General features: G+C 31.7%; 1 protein-coding gene across 13 annotated transcripts in view; it reads right to left on the bottom strand.

Moving 5' to 3' along the window:
• LOC140673245 (uncharacterized) overlaps positions 1 to 23,638 on the bottom strand; it is a 111,753-nt gene that overhangs the window by 15,921 nt on the left and 72,194 nt on the right. For 8 of the 13 annotated variants that reach the window (XM_072906064.1, XM_072906065.1, XM_072906066.1 and 5 more), the window contains 15 exons: positions 23,203 to 23,310; positions 20,471 to 20,609; positions 9,274 to 9,390; positions 8,797 to 8,977; positions 7,687 to 8,060; positions 6,737 to 6,966; positions 5,068 to 6,145; positions 4,645 to 4,764; positions 3,538 to 3,897; positions 2,201 to 2,383; positions 1,846 to 2,017; positions 1,141 to 1,322; positions 665 to 1,000; positions 425 to 537; positions 212 to 338 (listed from right to left, as the gene is read on the bottom strand). In XM_072906064.1, the coding sequence (XP_072762165.1) occupies positions 212 to 338; positions 425 to 537; positions 665 to 1,000; positions 1,141 to 1,322; positions 1,846 to 2,017; positions 2,201 to 2,383; positions 3,538 to 3,897; positions 4,645 to 4,764; positions 5,068 to 6,145; positions 6,737 to 6,966; positions 7,687 to 8,060; positions 8,797 to 8,977; positions 9,274 to 9,390; positions 20,471 to 20,609; positions 23,203 to 23,310 (3,820 nt within the window). The remainder of the gene's footprint in view (positions 1 to 211; positions 339 to 424; positions 538 to 664; positions 1,001 to 1,140; positions 1,323 to 1,845; positions 2,018 to 2,200; positions 2,384 to 3,537; positions 3,898 to 4,644; positions 4,765 to 5,067; positions 6,146 to 6,736; positions 6,967 to 7,686; positions 8,061 to 8,796; positions 8,978 to 9,273; positions 9,391 to 20,470; positions 20,610 to 23,202; positions 23,311 to 23,638) is intronic. The other 5 variants (XM_072906060.1, XM_072906071.1, XM_072906070.1 and 2 more) reach the window with 3 other exon arrangements.

The raw sequence follows: 23,638 nt of genomic DNA, 5'->3' as shown, positions 1-23,638 counted from the left end.
CTTATGACATATGCGTCTCATATTAACCTGGTGTAAAACCATTTACATAAATGTTAATTTAAATTCTTTATCTGTTCATAGTTCTAGTCTTTGAATAAAACAGGAAAGCTAATTTTCAATTCTAACTAATATTTATGAAAGCAGTTAATATACAAGTATATTTTTCTGTTCTTATGTCGATCTGATAAAGCAATAATGTTGTCGCACTCACTTGCGTCACCCGTGGCGATAGTGGTTGCGGGTGAGAGAACGGCAGTATACCAGTCGGAGGATGTGGCGAGAGTCTCGCCGGAGCGGACACTTGTGTCCCACTGTTAAAGTTGTTATTCACAATATGTCTGTAAAAGAAATAGTATTCATATATACATGTACAGCGAAATCTTTGTTTATACAATTATGCGTAAAAATGTTACGGAATACTTACTGTTGTGGTATCGTCGACGGATGAGAGTACGAGTGAGCGAGTCGATGACCAGGAGTCATCTGGACGGATCCCCCATATCCTGGAGAGATTTGCGAATCTGGGACACTCGATCGCTGAATAAAACATTCGCAGTGATTATTTTCGCATATTTTGTGAATTTTTAATGCAAATTCGTGGGCAAATATTTTATTAGAAATTATTTAGTATATAATTCATGCACTTTTGTAATAAACTACATACCTGCAACGATACATTTGGCGGTGCAACAGTATTGTTCAGAAGGTTATCGATGTTATGAATACTGCTATTGATTTGATCCGTCGCAGTGGCATTAGACGGGATAACCATCTGCTGCTGTTTTTGTTGTTGCAATAATCGTTGTTTCATTTGCTCTTGTTGATGCTGCTGCTGTTGATGCTGCTGCAGGAGCTTCGAACAACGTTGTTGTTGCAATTGCAATTGTTGTTGTGTAAATTGACTGGTTTGTCTAACGCCTGGAGTAAACCTGAGTCTAGGCTGTTGGTATATTGGAGGTGGCTGATAACTGTGACTAGTTGTCACAGGCGTAGTGCCCAACTAAAATAAAATTCAACGATTCATCATTTTAATCGCATTATAAGATGATACATAAATTGAGAAGTATATCTATACTTAATATAAAATGAATAAAATATTATTGTAAAATTAATATCTTGATTGTAAAAAGCAAAACTTACCGCAGTAGAATAGGCTGGAGGAGTACCAGGCATAGTTATGGTGGAAGACGTTGGATTCACGGCATTCTCGCATAACATCAACGACTCCTGGATAGCGTTAATTGCCATTTTCTCATTCATAACATTCGAGGGCGCTTCGAGCGGGATAAGAGGATTTAGGAGATTCGCTATCGGAGACGTATCTATTAAATAAAAAATATAATCTTTTTATATCCATATAATTACTTTCGCTGCTACATATAATCTTAGTTGTATATTAGTTATATTATGCTCGTCGTAGAAAGCTGATTATTGTAAGAGCACTCACACAGAGTTATTCAAATGCATCATACTTATAAGTCGAATCACGTTTCAAGTAATAAAGCTGTCGAGCTATCAAAGTTACAAAGAAGCAGAATTAAATTTGTCTATGATAATTTGTAGCGTGACAGTGAAAGTTTACATATTTATATAAAATATCCAATTTTAAATAGATGTTCAGTTTTAAATTCCAACAAATAATTCGTCAAAACTTTATGAATTATAAATTATAAAAATTAAAATATATGTTATAAATATATAACATACGATATGAAAATATCGCAACGCAAATGTATGCACTCATGTAATTACTATTTTATAACTAAAATAATAATTGTAAGATTATATCTGTCAATTAAAAATTAAAAAAAAATAATTATTTAGTATTTCAATCATTATAATTACCCGCGCTAGGTTCATCCGGGACAAAATCTATTACTTGATCCAAAATTTCCGAAAGATCCGGATCTGATGACTGATTATCCCAAGTAGTTGGATCGGTGTTAGACGGTGTCTGACGGTATTCTCTGCTACCCGGGAACTCGGACTCGGTTGATCCCAATTGGGATCTTTGTTGCTGCAAAAAAAGATATGCATTTGAAAAATATTGTTTAAAACGATATTCAGTGTAAATATCAGACTAAATATATTGTTCTATGAATATCTTTATTAACATAAACAGGGCACAGAGAAATTTAATTATGTATTTTTAATTATTCTACAATTCAATGTTTCATATATTAGATTAAATTGCACTTACATGACTTAGTATTTGACTGAGGTAGGTATTGGCTGCTTGACGAGGTAGTTGTCTCGACTGACTCTGAAGAGGACGCGCCGATGTCGCGGTCGTAATCGTGTTATTACCACCTTGCATACTGCCACTGGTCCAAGGCTGCTGTTGCTGTTGTTGCTGTTGCTGTTTTAAACGAGGCAGTTTGTCCTAAAATTAATAAAAAATCACATTTTATATATATAAATTAGTTAATAATAAATAAATCAAACTTTATTATTTCTAAGAAAATATTTTTTGTGTTATGTGCATTCTTTACTTTTCAAAACTGTTAATTTAGTTATTGCATGACTGAATATCAAAAAAAAGAAATCATTTTTTTATATTATAAAAAAAATATTTTTTATTGCATCAAAATAAATTAGCCTTTTTTTATCATTACTCGCATTCAATAGATTGATATAAAATATATCAAAAATATAGTTCGTAAATTAATAAATAGTTATAATTTTTATCAATTATTGTATATACATAAGATCCATTTTCGTTGGAAAATAAAAAATTACCAAATGCAAATAGTGTAAAAAAAACTAATTTATTCGACGTATCCTGTCTCGAATTTTATTTGATGGAATTAATGGAATAATAAACTGGCAAAAAAACTATAAAAATAACTAATGTATAATATAATTGTATCTCACATTAAAATATATATATATAACTTTATGCACAAATTTTTTTGCTTTAATTAATAAATCATATTAATCACCATAATTTAAAAAGATGAAATCAATATAACAATCAAATCTCTTTTTTAATTCAAATTAATTGTGAATTTTTTTAAACAAACTTTCAAGTTATACGTCTTACTAAATTTTATATTAATTTTTTAATTTAATAAGAAAAATATAAAATCAATTTCAGAAGATTATTTTCCCGAAAAATATGGGTTTTTACTGTGGCATAGATTTTATTTTGAAAAAATGTGAAAATTTATCAATCCTGTCAATAAAAAAATTCTTAAAAGAATAATATGTCCAAGGTTTCTCGAGAAACAAGCATGAATTTTTTCTTTTGTGTCTTTTTCTTTTTCTATAACGGTTTTAAGTATAATTGTCAACAATCAACATGGTCGCATAAAGTTTCACGGTTGAAGCGGCAGAAAGTTTGTCTAAGGAATTTCTTCAAAAGTGAATAGCCATTGAGTCACGTGATCATTTCGTTACTGTGCTGCCATGTGTCGAGCTGGAAAAGACGCGTTGATGATTTGTCGAAAATTCTAGTTGAAATTCTTATTATGGAAATCTTATGGCTGCCTTTAAGCGAACATGTTAAAAGCAGCTTATGCAGTTATGAGATTCTACCGGAAATAATATCAGGTTTTTAACCTGCGGCGTTGCTGATATCACAGACGCGGGCAGCTTCGTTGGTACATTCGTTGTTTGCGGTGGCTGTTTCGCTAACAAAGATGCTAGCATCTTATTCTTCTCCCATAGTTTGCTCGTTGCGTTACTGGAGGAGCTCGTTCCTGAAGAAGATACTTGATGCGAGCCATCCACAGGTCGTTTCACAGCCACGTTCAAATCGCCATCTTCTCCCGGTCTCTTCTGTCCTACTTGTGTCGCGCTGCTAAGAGCCACGTGTTCAGTCGATTGTGATGGCGACGGCGTAGTGGTCCGAAATCCAAGACTCCGCAAGAGAGAATCGTCTCGATCATCCCGGTTCTACGATACAAAAAGACAGAGTTTTACTGTTTCTACCACTTCTTCTCTTAACTTCTATCCTCACTTTCTTACAACTGAACTATACAACTCATTACATCTATTCTTACTTTCTTCTATAGTCATACAATAGCTACTCAAGAATAAAAGAATAAAAGTATTAGAAAAGAAGAGAAAATAAGAAAAAGCGATTATATCTCACTGACTCAAAAGCGTCTTCCAGTATTGAGTTACCACACATCTCATATATTCCACACATACACATGTACTCCAAAAATGTATACTCCACACATATGCATACACATATACGTATACATATACGTACAACACATACATACATACACTTTTCTGTCTTCAGATCAATTTTGATCTTAAATTAAAGAAAAAAAAAGAAAGAAAAGAGCGGAAAATACCCATTGTGTAAAACTGTTATATATAGTTTCGTAATTGAAAAAAAACCTGCTAGTGACAGATTCTTAAGATCATTTGAAGATGATTTTTTTCTCAACGAAAATGTCGAGACATTTTTATTTTTTTTTTTTATATTTAAATAGGAACATTTTAACTGGGAAAAAAAATATTTGTGTAAAATATTTGTTTTAATTTTTACAAAAATAATAATATTAAAAATTAAAAATTTATTCAAAAACTAAAAATTAATCTAAAATAAAAAATAAAATTTTTAATTAAGAAAACTTAACGCTGCTAAGTAGAACAATATGTTAATAAAATAGCAATATTAAAACATACCTGATCCGGTAACTTTCTCTCTTCATCTGGGTCTTTCATCAGTTGTTGCAGAAGCTCATTTCTTTTCTTCGCTCCAGCACGTGTCGCTTCATCCTCGTCATCATTTTTTTCGTTTAGTAACTTAAAATGAAAAAAAAAAAAAGAAAATGATAAAGTACTGACATTTGGGAATAAACACATATCGAACGTTTTAAAGTTTTTTCGTAGAAAAAAATATATATAATAATTAAAAAATAATTACTATCAGATAATCTAAACTTATAAATTTTATTTAAAATTCTTGGTTTTTTTCGAATGTAATCGATAGCGATAAGAAATAAAATAGTTAAACAAAACAGTTGTCAATTCTACATTAAATTTACTTTTGCTGTGTTTGTAACTATTAGTGCTTTTATAATTATCAATTAGAAACCATCAAGTTACCTGCAGTAGCATATTGTTTCCGAGAGACTTGGAATGCTCCATGCTAGGCTTTGGCATGTTACTAGGACTCGTGCGCACTTTATGCTCCGAATGATAATCATCTTCGTCCGGTTGGTTCAACAGAATCTTCAATATTCTGTGTTTGTTCTGATTCTCCGAATCGTTATTCGCATTATCCTGGCTGTCTTCACTAGTACTTGGGCCCTTGGTCAACAAGTTTCGCAGCCTACCGGATTCGGTGGATACAGTACTGTTATTCTGAGTCTCGACGGCACCGCTAGTCCTCACCGTAGCATTGTCCATAGTACCACCACTGTTGCTAGTAGGACATCCGCTCTTGCTACTCTCTTCCGTTCGCTTGATGGCCGTTGTAGTGATGTTACTGCTGATGCCACTAACACTGCCGCCATTGGTACTAATGCTGCTGGCGGCGTTGCTACTCAACGTGGATGTCTGCGTGGTCTCTTGCAGAGGACTAAAAGGGAACGTATTACTAAAGGTGTGAGCAGCATTGACCGAGGTCGGACTGAAAGGTCGTAGAGGACTACAGTGAGATGTTACTGCTGCTGAATTCGAGAAGGTTCCCTGTGGACTCGGTGATGTCGGGGCCGGCTGGGAAGACGGTCGTGAATTCGGTGGCCCACTCGTTCTCGATTCTGGCCTATCTACCCATCCAGCACTACTATCCAAGTCCCAAGCTGTGGAACTACGAAAAAGCTCGAATTCCAGGTCCATATTTCCCGAAAAGTGATTAAACGGATTGTTGCTCGACGTGCTTAACGACGTCAGAGGGTTGCATGAATCACTGCCACTACCACCGCCACCGCCGCCGCCGGTATTTCCCGTGTTAAAGATCGAGTTCGACGATGTAGCGGCATGTGACACCGCCATACTACGAGCACTGATACCACTCACTTGACCGTTCAGATGCGCGACAGGCATCAGCGGACCACCCACATTATTGTTATTGTTACCGTTATTATTATTACTATTATTCGCACAACGATTACTAGGGTGTCCTGAGCACACTTTGTTGTTGGAAAGCTGACCACCCTCGATAGGCATTAAGTCATTGTCCCTATTGTAAAAAAATAAAACAATATATATTTATCAGTCATATGTACATTTTCACTTTACTCTAAGATTAGACACAATTTATATAAATTGAGACCTTTGCATCAGCTTAATCTTCTCTTTTCGTCGTTGCGTTCAATAACTACATATCATTATACTGTAATTATAGTATGAATACTATATGCTATATATAATATATATACTATCATATTATATAATAATTTAATTTTAAAGAAGAGAATAAAAAATAATATTTAAGAAAGAATTTTCTTATATGTATATTACAACTACTTAGTATTACAGAACAAAACTGTATATTTATATAATTGCCAGAAATATATTTTAGATTATTAAAATATAGAGATATATCAAGAAAAAGAATAATTAAACTGCTGCTTTCTTTAAGATCAAAATATTACTTATAACATAATGTACTATAATATAATGTAATCAAATGACATTTTCTCTTGACTTTGATGTACTTTTTAATGAACAATCATCTATGGATTTATCACAGAAAAAGATATAAGTATGATATCATATTTATAACGTAATTGCATTAATCGTCAATATTGATAGCAGTGTAAAAACTTACCCGATGATGGAATTAGTAGCCATCATGAAATCGCTATCGTGCACATTCATCACACTTGCTTTGAAAAATTTTGACTTTGTTTGAATCTTAAGGAACTTATCAGGACTAACGCGCAGTCGGTATACATCGCTCGTACTTTCACCGAGTTGAAGCGTATCGCTCAAATGTTTCGTGAGCGTACTGAGATCATGAGGGTGGCACAAATCCTTAATCGTTGTGCCTATCAGGTCCTGCAACAGAATTTGTCTATGAGTATTTCTCAAGCAATTCTGTGATGCGAGAGAAAGGAAGAAAGAGAGAGCGAGAGAGAGAGAATAATCTAAAATTTTCAAACCTAATTTCGAGTGAAAAATAATTATATAAGTATTTTTCTTGTTAGAAATATAACTTGACGTATTTTTTATTTTAATTTTAAAGACAAATTTTGAAATAAAAATTCTTTGATCTTCAATCAATTCTTCCTTCAACTTGAATATTTATTTTAAATTAATAATTTAGAAATATTTTCTTTTTCAGTGTATAAAAAAGATATTTTTTTGACATAAATATGCAGTAAAATGAAAATTATTAAATTATTATCATCAATCATATTTAATCTTTTCTTAATTGAAATAAATAATAAGTAAACAAATATTGATTAATTTTATATTCTAACAAAAAAAAAGAAAAATCTGCACAAAATGTAAAATATTTTTAAAAATTATAAAATATACATTAAATAAATTTTAAAACAAATTGTTTTATATACATTTAGTAAAAGTATTATAAGCAATTTTTATTATAAATTAAAGCAAGAAAATTATTATCTTATTCATAGAAAATTATTATTATAATTCTCTATAAAAAACAGTTTATTTATTTTATATAATAGCATCCAATTATTATTAAATTGATGTATCAGAATGAACATATTATAGTAATCAAGATATATACGACATGGTTGTACGCACCCTTACCTTGCTTAGGTACTTGGAGTAAGCGGGGGATAACCAACTGACGTCAACCGCGATAATCTTCCCAGTGGTATCCAATTTGACGGTGAATTGTTCAACGGGAGTACCAATGGGCTTCTCGTTTGGCGATATTCTACGCGCTACACACATCACGCAAGGACCAATGTCTGACGACTCGGAGGACACATCACCGCTCTCCAGACGATCAGTATTACTGGGCAGAAGAGCAGAACAGATTTGCATAGTCTCGTACTGCGATACTCGCTGTTGCTTCTCTTCCATAGTCTCGTCCTTATCATCAGGAGGCTTCACCAAGAAGCGGCAATTAAAAGTGCGGTTCCTGGTCTGAGGTTGCGGCTCGCTGGTCCAGCCTGTAATATATGAATTCGAGTGTGTCGTTTTTTTAAACGCAAAGGGATTTTTCGCGTTATCCTACATTACTAATTAAAAAATACTAATTCAAAATCAATCTAATGTTACTCATTTATCAATGCAATATATTTCTACAAGATTTTATTTAAAAATTGTATAATAAATCTATTTAAAGTATCATTAAAATTTAAAAAATTATGTTTCAAAAAAAATTCAAATAAAATTTGTTTTTTTTTTAAATTAATTTCAATTAAATAATCTTTAATAGTTAAATTTTTCTAATGAAAAGAGTGATATCCAATTTGTCTAAAAAATTTATGTAATTAAAATTTAAGACAGATGTATTATGATATTATCCTGTGCAATTATACATATAATTATAATTTAATAAGAAAGAATTCAAATTGTAGAAATAAAAGTTAATTAACTAAAATTGATTGGACTAGTAAATATATATATATATGCAATAAAGAGACAGTCATAAAGAAATCATAATTAAGAAAAACCAATTTATCAGAAATACAAGTGCTACCCTTCGATTTTATGACAATTATCTTTAAACACAAAAGACGAAATAAAAATGAGGAAATGAAAAATGAAGCCTTGAAGAGCAGGAGCTTTACATTGAATTATTCATGATCTACTAATTGCGCTTATCTACAATCTACCCCATTAGAATACTACCCCTGAGGAAAAGAATGTATCACCGTTCGTGATACAGTTAAGAATACATACCTAAGGTAGACATAGGTAACAAACTAGGCATAAAGGTGTTGTGATCCCCATGATGAATAATATTGTAAATATCCTTTCCGAGTACATCGTCCTTCGTGTAATTTATGTACTGCTTTATGTTCTCTGTAACGTACTCCACGCGGCCCTCCGTATTTACAACAAATAGAAAGCCGTCTAGTGCCTGTAAGAAAAAAATATAATTAGATTTATTCATAATTTTTAGAGTAATATAGTTGATAGCGGAATAATTTTGAGCAATGTAGTTAAGCCAGAATAATTTTTGGAGTAATGCAGTTAATGCAGAATAATTTTTGGAGTAATGCAATTAATGCAGAATAATTTTTGGAGTAATGCAAAATAATACCGTTAAAAATTTTTCTTTGATGCGTTTTTTAACTCTAAAAATGACTCTCTAACAATATTTAACAATAATGAAACCTGCATTTAATTTTATTTGTTAATTTAAATCGATAATACCTCGAGTAAAATAGGACCAACTTGATCGTTGGACAATATGTTAGGATTCGACGAGGACACTTCTCCCTGTTGTACGGCATGACTATTGGAGCCCTCTTGTTGCCTAAAGTGCCGAATCTGAAAAAAAAAGAACAAAACGAAACGTGAATAATTTAAAACGTTTTTTATAATCGCTGCGCTGTTCGTGATTCATCATACATTCATCATTACATTGTAAATATAGAGACTATCATACGTCACGCGCTGTTTTTGTACGAGTTCCTTGAAAATTCAAAGTAAATTTGCAATATTTTCGCTTTTGGAAAACTCCGAATATAAAAATTGTGCAATGTAATAAATATGTTATTATCCGATAATCACATTAATCAACAGAATACTTGTAACACCACTGATAATATCTGTGCCAAACTTAAATTCTATAATTTTTACAAATATATATTGTGTATAAAAGTTCCATAACGAATAAAATAAATACATCAGATCGATATCTCACTACAATTTAGCACGCACAAATTTAGGATTAAATCACTCATAAATAAATGATGTCCAAAAAATCCATACCATTACTTAATGTAATTTAATTTAATAACATAGAATAAAAAAATATAATCGTATAATACCAATTTCAGCTTTCGTAATTTTAATATTAAAAAGGCTGCGAGGAAGCTTTTATCTCACACTCGATTTAGGTAATCGTCGCTCATGCGTTCGTCTCGCCTCACTAATGTCCGTACAAAAGCGTCGTGTACAAAGCAACTCTGCACGAGCGAAATGATGTTTAAGGTTCATTTACACTTGTCAGTTTTGTATTCCACGTTGTACCCGATACTGTATTGTATTTTGTAAGAGACAAAATAAAATATTTTTATTTTTCTAACCGTGCCATCGTTGGCAATAAAACTTTTACACAGCACTAAAGCGTACAGATAAATATAGACAAATCTATGGACACACTTTTGACAGTGCGATTTTGAAATGTGAAAACAATTTTGCCCAGGGACGGTAGGAATAGAATGAACAAGTGTAAATGGACCTTTAATCTTTTCCAATGGAGCGGTGGTGGTAGCATTTCCCTCACGACGTTCGCATTATGCGTGACGTGATAATGCGAGGAAACGACTGACTCCGCTTTTTGTGTATCCCGCACACATGCATCTCACACACGAATGTGCTACAGCAAGTCGCTCAAGTGATGTCACGCTGCGAATGAAACGCTATGTCATTGCGATGCAAAATTTCATCAAAGTAAAATTCTTTTTCTAAAGCATCATCTTGTTTTATTGAAGAATGTAAAGCGGCTTTTTTACTTCCTTCATTTCGTAAAACTGTTTTCTTTCTAATTATCAAATTTACATAAATCAATTGTTCACTTGAATTCCTCGATATTGAAGAAAATTATTATATAAAATGTTATATTCTTTCATTTTAGATTCTTCCATTTTCGTGTAATATTATATACACAGCTGTCACATTATATCACTTTGTACGTGTAAAATATATTTTACTAAAAACAACAACTATAAATGTATATGAAAAATGTTGCATCAATTATACTTTCAAACGTACATAGAACTCCACACTTTGCCTTCGACATGTGCATTATTGTACTGCACTTCCCAGTCTATGCAACTCGATAATAAAACGAAATTCGGCAGCGTACGAAGGTGTACGAAAATATGTGAATGCAAATTGTTCACATGTGTCCTTCGTAAAATATGGAATACGCGCGCGATATCAGTAAAATACAAGATGATATATACATGTATATAGCACCAGATGTGAAACAAATAATTCCATTTGAACGGGAGATCGGATTTTATTGTTAGACACACACGGCCCGTTGTTGTGTACCGTTGCTTTTACACATCAAAGTATAGATTTGTCAAACTGGTTATGGCACGCGAGAATATCAGAAGTAATGATACAAAGACAAATAGATAAGAAAAGGAGATGCGTAATGTATCAATAGAGAAGATGAAAGGAGATACCAAATTAATTTAAATATCACTACGAATATATGACAATGTGATCACGACTGATTGTTATAAGTAATGTAAAATATGATTACAAAACATGTCTGGGAAATGAAATACACAAAGGCCTCTCCTAAAGAATAAAAAATTTTAAAATAATAATTGAGATAAATAATTTTAAATTTTTATTTACAACTCAGAATGAATTGTTTCGAGATATTTTTATCAGATACATTCCAGATTAATTTAAATATATATAAAAAGAATACAGAAAAAAATTGGAACATTTTATATTTAAGTTTATTAATCGAAATGTGTCATTTATAAAAATATTACGTAGAAAATATTAAAATCACACTTGAAAATATAAAAGTATTTATAATTTTTAACTCACTTTTTTTTTTTAAACTTGAGAGAGATAACAAACTTTGAAATTAAAAATTTTGCTATCTTTAAAATTATTGTATGTGGGAGATTATTGATTCCATTTTTAATTTTAAAACAAGAATTTTATATAACAAGAGATTATATATCAATGAAACGAATAAATATCTAGATTTCAATTGGAGCCATTTTCGATTTTGAAGAAAAGAATCCCGCCGCTTCTCTCGCGGGGCTGAAATTGACTTTGCTCAGCAAAGGACTGAGAGATCATACGAATCGAGAGAACGGGGTACTACGGTCGGAAAGTGCGTGTGCGTGCGTACGTATATACATCGCTCGGTTTTTGTACTGTATACACAGTCCATTAGCCCTCGCGCGTCTGTTATCCGTCATTGCGTCAGACCGCTAACGAAACAACGACACCACTCAGGGAGGGACTTAGGTAGTTGTCCGAGCCAAGCAAGTCGTTGCCCAAATGTATAACGCGGTGAAAGCCACGTAACTCGCTAACTCTCGTTACCGAGTTTCTCAGTAAAGTAAAGAAAAATAAATAAATAAATATATATAAATAAACACAAAAAAAAAATAACACCCCATATATTTTAGCACGCGAACGCTTTTCGCGGTTTTTGGCGAACCTTTAGTCAATATTTTGCAATAATCTACGAATAAATAATTAATAAAGATCCTTACTCGAGTGATATATTTTTAAAAATATATTATAATATAATTTTCTTTTTTTTTTTTTCCATGAAGATATTTTACGTCGATTGAAACGAAAGGATTAGAATGAGAGGTTTAATATAAAGCCGGTTACGCAGTATCTCTCAAATTGACGTTACGATTAGTGACACAATTACGTCACGCAATACCATCACCGTTAAAGAATCGTCGAAACACTTTCTCCTCACGGGAGATCGTTCCGTGAAGGAGAATAAGAAACGCGATTCAACACGCGTTTAAGATTATCTTTCCCTCGTTTTCCATTATCACACATATTCGTATACACATATACACACACACACACACAATACTGCACAGCTTCATTATCATTCTCGACACAATTTGAAGAAACGGCGTAAAAGCGCAAGTAGAACGAATCGTATAGTATGTTCATATAGAAAGAATCAGCAACTCTGATTCTCTCTAATAAATCTTTAAAGTTCAATCTTCCTTTAAAAATCATTAAGTCTTCAAAATAACAATTGTTACTTTTACACGAGACAAATAAAATTCAAAAGCATACACACACACATACACACAAATGTATATACATTTAGTAATAATATAAATGCAGAATATGTAAGTTTCTTTGTTCATTAAAAACGTAACGTAATTAACATAGGATGGTAGGTTGAATCAAACCTCTCCGAGATTAAATTCCTGGAAAATCGATCCGTTTCAATTTTTAATTTACCAGAACGCTCTTTGGAGGATATTGCCAATTACTATTTCAGACGATCCAAATACGGCGAGCTCTCGAAATTCCCGCGTTACCGGCCGGAATTCACGGTCGTGCGCGTGCGAGAGCGTGCGGAAAAGACACGTCCTTGAGCTCGTATCTCGCGGCGACGATAGATCGCGCGGTTGTAATCGACGCGGCGCAATCTGCGAGAGTGTGGCACACACACACACACACACACACACACACACACACACACACACACACACACACACACACACACACACACACACAACCACACAATAATCGCATATACACGTCATCACGCACACAGGTACTCGGAGCGCGTCTGCCGTGGCCTCGAAAAGTCGGTGACTCCGGGTCGAAGCGCGCGGCCGAGTCCGACAAACGGTTCGTCTCTGTATGTGTGCGATGTTGCCGCTAGCCGTTCCTCTACTGGAAGTGGAGAACGTGTGTACGTGTACACAAATGCATGGCTTACATATGTACATATATATATATATATTATGTGTGTACGTGTACGTACGTGTACGCATTTCTCTCGTTGAATCGCGTCGCCCGCAATAAATTCTTCTTCGCCGAGCATTTCCACGAACGAGAGAAAAGGAAATGAGATGTGAAACTATAAAAAATTCAAAGGGCTTTCACTTGAAAACGGAAAGGCTAGAGGAGACCTAGGTGATAGTCTCATGACAAAAGAAATCCACAGATTTGAAAGATACTAGAGAAATTAAGTGGCGAACACACTGCTGCTAACATTCTACTAAATATATCTCACAAAAGAGTGCAACATGTACTGAACTGTCCCTATGCAATTTCTCCAGTGACACGTCGTCGTGTCGGGGGGAATCTCTGACAGACCGATAAGCAAATGCCGAGATATCCAGGAGAGAGGGAGGAGGAGAAAGATAAAGCTCGTGAGATAAAGCGGACCAAAAGAAAAACGATAACATTTCTATATTTTCTGACTAGAAAATTTTCAATAGGCTCTACCTCGATCGCATCACCAGGGTCGCTGCGCATAATGCCATCGCGCAGATGACGTCACAAAACTCTCTCTCTCTCTCTCTCTCTCTCTCTCTCTCTCTCTCTCTCTCTCTCTCTCCTTCTCTCTTTCTCTCTCGCATTCTCTTTCTATCTTTTCCCCTTTCTCTCTCTTTCGCCCAGGTAGATCGAGTTGTAGCGGCGCCGTTTGGAAGATTTCCTATTGGCCTCGGTGACATCACTCAAGGTCATGTAACAAACTCTCGCTCGGGACAGGAGCAGCGATTCCTCCGCTACCTGCGACGAACTGGACCGTATCTGCGCGTCTTTTTGATTCGCACGATTCTGCAGATCCGTCGTTTCGTTCTATTCTCTTTTATTCATTTGACGAGATACGGTGCTTCTGTCAGCGCGACCTGTCAAAGAACACGTGCTCCTCCACGAGCTGTCAAAAGAGCACGCCTAACGTGCGCGGGCGAGGACACAGATGGGAAGTCGAGCCTCTATTCTCCTTCTCCTTTTCCTTTTCCTTTTCCAACCAACCGGTCGTTGCGACGACCGGCTCGAAAACGTCTACGGATAGGTGGATGAATACGATCGAATCCTTTTCTGCAGTCCACGACTTCGAAACTTGTCTGTGCAAAGCACCTGAGCGCTTCTCGGGGATCGTATTGTGCTATTTCGTAAGTGGAGATGAATATGTTGTCAAGAATATCATTATCTCTTTGTTTTAGCTGAACTTGCCACGATTAAATAAATGTATGTTTATTTTTGAGCGAGAGAAAAAGAAAGAGAGAAACGTAATATACAAAAAATGTGATTAAAATAAACTGATATCTCTTTTTCTCAGACACTTTACGCGGTTATACTTTACTTTCATTTATTGGATATAAGTTATATATAAGTTTTTCGATTACACCATGATGTAGAACTTTGACAAACAGATTCTCGAGAAGAATTTCGAAAAGATCTTTCTACGTTTTTCTACAACCCTTGTTTTTTCTTTACAAAATTCTTTTAAATGTATATTTCTCGCATTTTAAATAAATATAAAACGTGCAAAAAAAGAAAGTATAACGAGTGATAAACAATAAAATTAACAAATTTTTAACCTAAATTTTGTAAGAACACAGATTCTTAGCGTACTTTAATGGATTTTTAATTTGCGACATAATTACACAGAGATAAATAATGTAAAAATAAATGGACCGTTGCAAAGTACATATGTAATCTTTTTCAATAACGCCCTAAAGAAATATCGACTTCATACATTCATATGAGAAAATCTAAATTTAAAATTAACAGGATATCGATATCTTAGTAATTAAAAATGACTAAAAGATAGTATCAAGTAGCATCAATAATTAAGACTTTTCAATGATATATTAATATCTCGATAACAAAGAATAATGACAACGTTCGAAGACATCGATCCTGGTAACTAAAACTGATTAATAGAAGATAGTATCGAATAGCACCAATAACTAGAAGAACTTTTAAATAGTATTAATATCTCGATAACAAAAGATAGCGATAATATTCAGACATATAATAGCATTTAGATTTCAGAGTAATTTCATATACTTATTTTAATCTCTGTAATAAAATATTCATATCCTGTTATTGTCTATAACTCTTCGAAATACGATTTATACGATATTCTTAAGGGGATCCTAAAGCCTGTTCTATATTACCGACAAAAATTTAAGCTAACATGACAATATACTTGCTTAACCCTTACGATATACACATGGGTCATTCGTGTCCGATCGATTTCTATCCATTGAAATTTCTTAAAACTTCTAAGCGCGGCCCGCTTAGTTTTTCTTATCTCCGCCTTTTTTTTCCAAAATGAATTATGGATATTTGTTCCAGAAACTTGAAAATATTGTCACGATTTTTTACAGATTTTTTAAATCAATTTAAATAAATGAAAAAAACAGTCGGACTTGAAATACCCATGTGTGTATGAATGAGGCATCTAAGTGTAGTGTGTATCATAAGGGTTAATATAAAAGTTGCAATTTATACACATAAAGTAAAATAGATTCCCACCGTAAGAATTGCATGAAGGAATATTTGCGAGCTTTTAGAAATGACGTCTGACGTGAGTTTATGTTTCAATCTCGCACACTCGTAGATGCACGAAAGCAATTTTTTACAGATTTAAAAAATTTTTTTTCACTAGGCTTCTAAAGTCACATTTCCAAAAGTTTACTAATATTCTATTATGTTATTCCAAACGCGGGCGCTTAATTTTTTGCACCAACATACCGCAGAACTTTTTATATTAAATAAATATTGTTATGATCATTTTTAAATTTTTTATCATTTTTATATGAAATTATTAGCCCCCGCGTGTTGTTTTTATAACTACTTTAATTGTGAGGGATTTATTATCCTCGTAGCAACAAAAAAAGAAAAAAGATATTAAAAATCTGTAATTCATGTTCTATCGGTATAATTTTGGATCCTCTTAAAATAGAAAACAGCGACTTGTTAATTTTGACAATGTCACAGCTTAAAACATTATAGGCGCTCTCTCGTTTTTGCAAATTTTTATTATAATAATTATTAAAATCAACGGCTTGCACTCCTTCTCTCTTTCAACTGAGTGTATGAAGTTAGCACCCCGAAATGCAATTTTTATAGTTCTGATTAGAGTTCTAGTTTCTTCTTAAAGAGTTTAAAAGTTCCGTCGATTAACGGTTTCAAATTTGAATTTGAAAATTGGGCTAACTTTACATCGAAAATCGAGAGCGAGTAGTTCTGAATAGCTTATTTTCTTTGTTTTAACTCTTTTTATTTTTATAAAGAACTCTTAAACTCTTTAAGAAGCTAGAACTCTAATCAGAACTATAAAAATTGCATTTCGGGGTGCTAACTTCACACACCCCTTTCAACTGCTACGTTTCGTTTCATATCTTCTCGGAGAAAACACGTACCGTTCTTCTTGTGAAGCAAAAAGCCGATATAACTTGGGTAAACTGGACGAGAAAGAGTGCTGTTTAAAATTTCAGTCAGAGTACGAATCTTCGCTCGCTGTTAGGCGAACGTAGTTACGACACATTATCGAGTCTTCAAATTTCTAGACCTCGAAATCCCGAACCAGGCCCGGACCGGATTGGTCCCCGCCAATGGGAAGCGGTAACCTCGATCGCCAGTGAGTCAAGGGCTTAGCCTTAGCGATCGTTATGCAACTGCTGCCTCGCGTTCAACCGATGATCGCGCGAGCAGGGCTTAACAAAGGGGCCCGGGACCTGTAATTATCCGTGTGTATCGTTAGCGGATTAATCGCGTATCGGTTAAAAAAAAAAAAAAAAAAAAAAAAAAAAAATATCCGTAATTGCGTCTTTGACCTTTCGCAAGCGAAGTAAACGATGCGATTATATTAGCGATAATAATAGGTTCTAGAAATCGAATCAAATTTCCGCTAAGATAAAATAGGCCCCAAAATGGATGGCGTTATGCAAAAGTGAATTAACCCGCCAACCGCTTAATTCGAGATCATTTAAAATGCAAAGTTTTATATATCGCCGACAACAGATCCAAGCTCCATGTACGTATATAATATATATATATATATATATATATATATATATATATATATATATATATATATACAGATGTCGCTCTTTAAAATTCTATTCATTTTTATTAATTCGTTTAACCGACTTTTGCATAATTTCGCGTAATTCAGATTAATAATAATAAACGAAAAAAGCGTGGCACATTTTTTGTATTTTTTTATACACAACTGTACATGGTACTCCACAATTATACACACACTGTACTTATTATAAAAATATATAGCACATCATAATAATTTTCGACGTATGCAAAATTGAATTATTTTTGTGCGAGTTTGATTGTGCCAATAGAAAATCGCAAAATGCACGTACAATATAATCTTCTAGCCAACATTATATATGCGAGAAGCAGATTGACGAGTTTTTTCCGTATTAAACGCGTACATACATTATCCGCGAAATTTGATCTGAAGTCGAAAAACGATTGAATCGATAAGCGAATCGAGTTATATCAAAAAGAAGACATCAACTATATCCGAAATCTATGAGGTTTATCGAAGTCGTACGAAATCTCTCATGTCAACTTACTCGAAAACTGTCTCGAGCAATTCAAATTATCAACTGTATGCAACTGTAATAATACACATGAGGTGTATTAGCGAGCACTTCTCGTAAACTTTATTTGTACGCAAATTTTTTAGTTAGACTAAGTTTGGTTCAACGTACACTTTTCCTTAAAAAAAAAAAAAAAAAAAAAAAAAAAATGTCGAAACGAATAATTTCCTAAATTAGAGAAACTTTCATTTCTGTAGTAATGGGACTGTAATAGAATCACTCATTCTTACTTTAATATTACTATTCCTATTATAATTCTTAGATTGATAAAAAAAATCTGAATTTCCAACTTCAAGGAAATTTTATTTTTATAAAATTTTAATTCAGAATATAATTAATAAGTGCACCAAAAATTAAAAAGTTACAGAAAAGATGTTCAATAATTTAATATCGTAGATAGAATATTTAATTTAATATCTGTAGAATGAAAGAAGATATTTCAATAATTTAGCTCAATTTAAATTTTATATAAATTTAAATCTTATATCTATTATATAATATTTTTGGATAACAAACAAATATGCCTGCAATACACAAATTGTATGTATAATAAATATGCAATGTATTTAGTTAACTAGTCATTCTAGGAGGAAAGCTTTCATAAATAATAAATAATACTTTGCAAAGCTGTTATTAGTAAAGTTTTATTCTTATATTTAGTTTCGACCTTAGAAAAAACTTTATTCGATACAATGAGTCATATATTATTGAAAATTAAACGGTAGCGACTGGACGATATTTTTCCAAAGAAATAACAGGAATTTTTATATTAGTTATCGAAATTTTTTAGAAAATGTAACATTTAATTGTCAGAGCTATTTAGCAAATTGAAATTTGCAAATGATTTAGAATTTACCTGTCTTTTAAAATATTTTAAGATATAAATAACAATTATATATTTTGTTTTAATTTATTTCAAAATAAAAAAGAAAAAAATTAATAATTTAAAAATTTCTTTCAACCTAAAATTTAATTTAATATGTTATAAATCATATTTTATAAATGCTGTAATATAAACGTAATGTAATAAATAAAACTAATTTTAATAATAAATTTGCCTATGAACGTATAAAGATTTATACTAGATATTTCGCAAGACGAAGAAAGATCGGTTGCTACCAGAAAGTGTCGAAGTAGCAGAACTCGTTAAGAACAAGTTTTTTAATGTTACGCGAAATTCTGATTAAATTGGCAACGATGTAATGTCGCTTTCGAAAATACTGTCGCTCTTTCTTTCGTTTAGATCGATACAGGAATATATGTCATTTATAAAACAGAGCGACCTTTATGAGAGATTCGCTCACTCTACAAATCTTTCAATAATCCTGAGTGCTTTCTCAAATATTTCATCGTCCTTGCGCAGATTCTTCTATGTCGATCCAAAAACAACTATGTTCAATATTTGATATTTACCGATCAATTTTCCGACAAAAAATGCTGACAGCAAATGACATTCTTTCCGACTGTCTTCTATCCATCGTTATCTACTTCAATTATACAAAATAGTCTCTCCCCTTATCGTCCTAACGAACAAGAGGAATAAATGAAGTGCATACGCATAAAGACCCGCGACAGTTACAAAGAAAAAAAAACTGTAAAAATAATATCGTTAATCTAAACCTAAACCATTTTATTGTCTACTTCAAGTAAGAAAGACTTTATAAAATGTCCTTTGGTGATCGTAAAATTGTCATTCTGTCTTAATACCGAGCAGTTATCTTCAATTTTATGACCCGAGAGAACGATAAAAATTTGTATAATTTCGCAAATGAAATGTGAGTGTTTTTAGATAGTATTTTATATTATTTCATCATCGATTTAATTTCTCCTTGTACGTTACTAGGATTTAAAATTTTTATTGTTTTTTATCAAAAATTTTTATATTTACAATTACTGTAGAAAAATATGTTTTAATTATCTAAAGAGAATTAAATATATAATTTATTAATTTTATATATGTGAAATAATAATTACTTATATGTACACGTGTTATTAGTTTGGCATACAATCATAGTCGTGAAAATTATATTAGTTTGTTTTCTAGGAAGATAATTTTATAATTATCTTATTTAATTTATCTTATTTTAGATTTGCTTAAACGTTATAATAGCAAATGTGATTATATATCTTTTAATCCTCTCCTAATCTTGTAACTTAAACCGATATGACATTTTATTATCAAGGAAGGAAAAATAATACTAAAACGATAAATATCGACGGTACGCTCCTATGACGCCTTTTATCAATCATCGATTCGCAAGAGGAGAGAGAGAAATCTGTCTTCTTACCTGATCGACGGTTCTCTGAAGGATCTGACATTTGTCAGTCTTGCCAGAGCTCATGTCCGTGGCGGAAATCAGCTCGGCAAGCTCATCGATATATAAGTTCTCTTGGGTCCGTCGTCTTTTTTCGTTAAGGCACTTATTACTGTAAAAAAAAAACAAAATGGAAAATTAATATATTTACGAGCATGACATAAATATTTATAAATCTAGTTATAAAATATTTATATTGGCAATTTGTAATATTTTGAATGCACTAACCATCAAAATTATATCATAAGTAATAAATTTATAAGTCATTTAACTTAATGTCTTCAAATATGACAAATATTTAAATAAAGATGAGATTTAAATTTAAATTAAACAGAAGCTTGAACAATTATATCTTATTATGACGAATTTAAAAGGTTAAAATATCTATTTTTAAAAATTATAATCAATATATATTAAAAAATTAAATATCTACAGCTTAATTTATAAAATAATGTGACAAAGTTTTTTTTCGAAGAACATTAATGCACAAATATATATTAAAGAATTATTATTTAATTTAAAATATTTATACATGTTCTAAAATAAAATATGTAAACTTATAAAGTACTATTAATCGTATATTAATCTTTTAGTTATATAGTTTATAATACAGTTATGTATTTTTAACTATTATTTTTATAATTTCCTTCTGCTTTATGATATCGTAGAATATTCTCGTTCGTGATAAGAAAGTAATTATTTCTAAGAATATGTAACCAATTTGTAAATTTGGCACAGTTTGTCGTGTTTGTAGTTGATACACAGTTTTAATAACAGATTCCTTGATTGGGAGATTTTAATTAATTTTTCCTCGGAAATAATTTTGAAAAAATAGCCATTATTTGTTATACTCTTTTAATATTGTGCATATCTTAGTATTGTTTAACTTAGTATTAAAATTCAATAACAGCGAAAGTAGCTGAATTTTAAATGCAAGAAACTGTGTCGTTTCAATTGAAAAATTATCGACTCCAAATTGATTAAAAAAATCCATCGTTAAAATTACTGATAGAAAGATGTTTCACGTGCAATATAATACTGTGAAGTATTTAAAAAAAAGTAAGCAGTCAAAAATCTCGTGAGAAGATTCGACAATTTTATAAGAATAAAATTATTTGATGCTGAATCAACTTCTTGTCCCGTTGAAACGTTCAGTTGACCTTGTGTGACGTCACGTCAGTCCAGCAGTGACTCTCACTGTATTAACACTGCTATTTTAATACTCCAATACGGCAGGTCTTACTATCTCTCTATACGCTACTTGCATGAGCGAATAAATGTTGATACTAGTGACAGATTGAAAATCAAGATTAAGAAAACGATATATAATTCTTTCTTTGACAAGTTAAATCTTCCATAAATATGATAAATACGAAAAATATTCTTTACGCTAATATAAAAAAAAATTATAATTTTATTGCTATAAATAAATATATGTATAAAAATTAAGTATAACATCTATAGGTATCTATAACAAAAATTTGAATTCACCAAAGTATTATACAGGTTAAATTTCTAATTAAGTGACAATAACAAAAATTACATTTATTTTTTTCTTTTTCTTTTCCGTGTGGATTGTTTTAAATATAATATATATATATATATATATATTATCTAAAAAAAAGCAATCTTCTCTGACAGATTTAGTACTCGTAATATTTTTAATGTCGTGTTTATAAAATTATTAATTATTAAATCATACTGATAAATATCTTCAATTGTTAATAACATTTTAATATATCAGATATATAATATCAATTATAAATATATCATAATTACGTATATTATAATTACATTCGTGATACTTTAATATTTTATATTATTCCACAATGATAGCTTCTCGATTTTAATATTTCATAAATATTTCGTGTATGAAATATCCTTTTCTCTATTAACTAATTATTTTAAATCAACGTAGAAAGGCAGACATGAAAAATCCTTGACAATATTTGATTATTGATACTAAAATAAAATTACTGTGTTCTGTCTTCAATTGCATGTTTGGCAATAATAAATTATTAAACGATATTGCAAATGTTATAGAAATGATAGTTAAATTCTCTGTGTCACATCTAAATGCGCATGAATAAAGATATAATTTATACAATAAAATTTTATTCGTGCGCAACCAAATATTACTTTGATATTAAAGCAATTCAATTGATGGTAAACGCTTAAAAACTCGCGCGCACGCGTTTACCATTAATAATTCGATTGGAACGATAAGCTCTTTAGCAAATTGGATGGCAACGGATTACGGCATGTTCGCCGACGTATACGGATCGTCGAGCCTTTTAAATCATGGATTTCCAAACTTTAAAACCACACACCCCATTTGTTATTTCAAACATTCATCTGCTAAACAAAAACTTAAGAAAAAAATTAATCCAGAATTCAATTATAGTAGAAGTTTTACAATAAAGAAATAATGTAAAAATAAAAAAGAAACTTAATATTGTTCATTTTTATTATCTCTATACAAAAATTAATACTTCTTGTGATATTATATTTTTTTTCGATGAATTGAATTGAATGATAATAACTAACGATTATCTTTTTTTTTTTTTTCTTTCACCGAAACGTATTTTGTGCCAAATATGCAATGTGAAAGGCAGGTATTTATCATTTACTATACCGCCCAAATTGCGGATCTGAGCTCATCGTATTTCGAAGAGATATAAAAGACAGGAGATTGCGGTACTCACATCTGCGACTGAGGCTTCGCATCTGATTTCTTTCTTTTCTTGGTAATGCCGCCAGTAATCGCACTCATTTTAACCCACAACGGGTCTTGCAATTCATACGGGCCAGGCCTGCAACAAAAGCGCAATCATGATTAGAGAAATACAGCGGACATTTAGTAAGAAAGTTTTTAAGTGACATATTAATATTATCAATTTATGAAAATAAATAAAATTTTAAAAACGTTTTTATCAAAATTATGTGAGAAATTAAATTATTAGAGATAGATAAAAAGTATAAAAAACAATATAAATATATACATGTATATATACATAAATATATCATATATATGTATGTATAAAAAATGTTTACAATCAAATATTTGTTGAAAACAGACAAAAGCCATTTGCAAAAAATTTATCAACATATCGTCGATTTAACCGCCTATGTGCACACAAA

This window comes from Anoplolepis gracilipes, chromosome 14 (assembly GCF_047496725.1).
Source record: "Anoplolepis gracilipes chromosome 14, ASM4749672v1, whole genome shotgun sequence".
NCBI lineage: Eukaryota > Metazoa > Arthropoda > Insecta > Hymenoptera > Formicidae > Anoplolepis > Anoplolepis gracilipes.
Note: the sequence above shows the minus strand (reverse complement) of the source record. Positions and strands in the feature narration are given on the sequence as shown.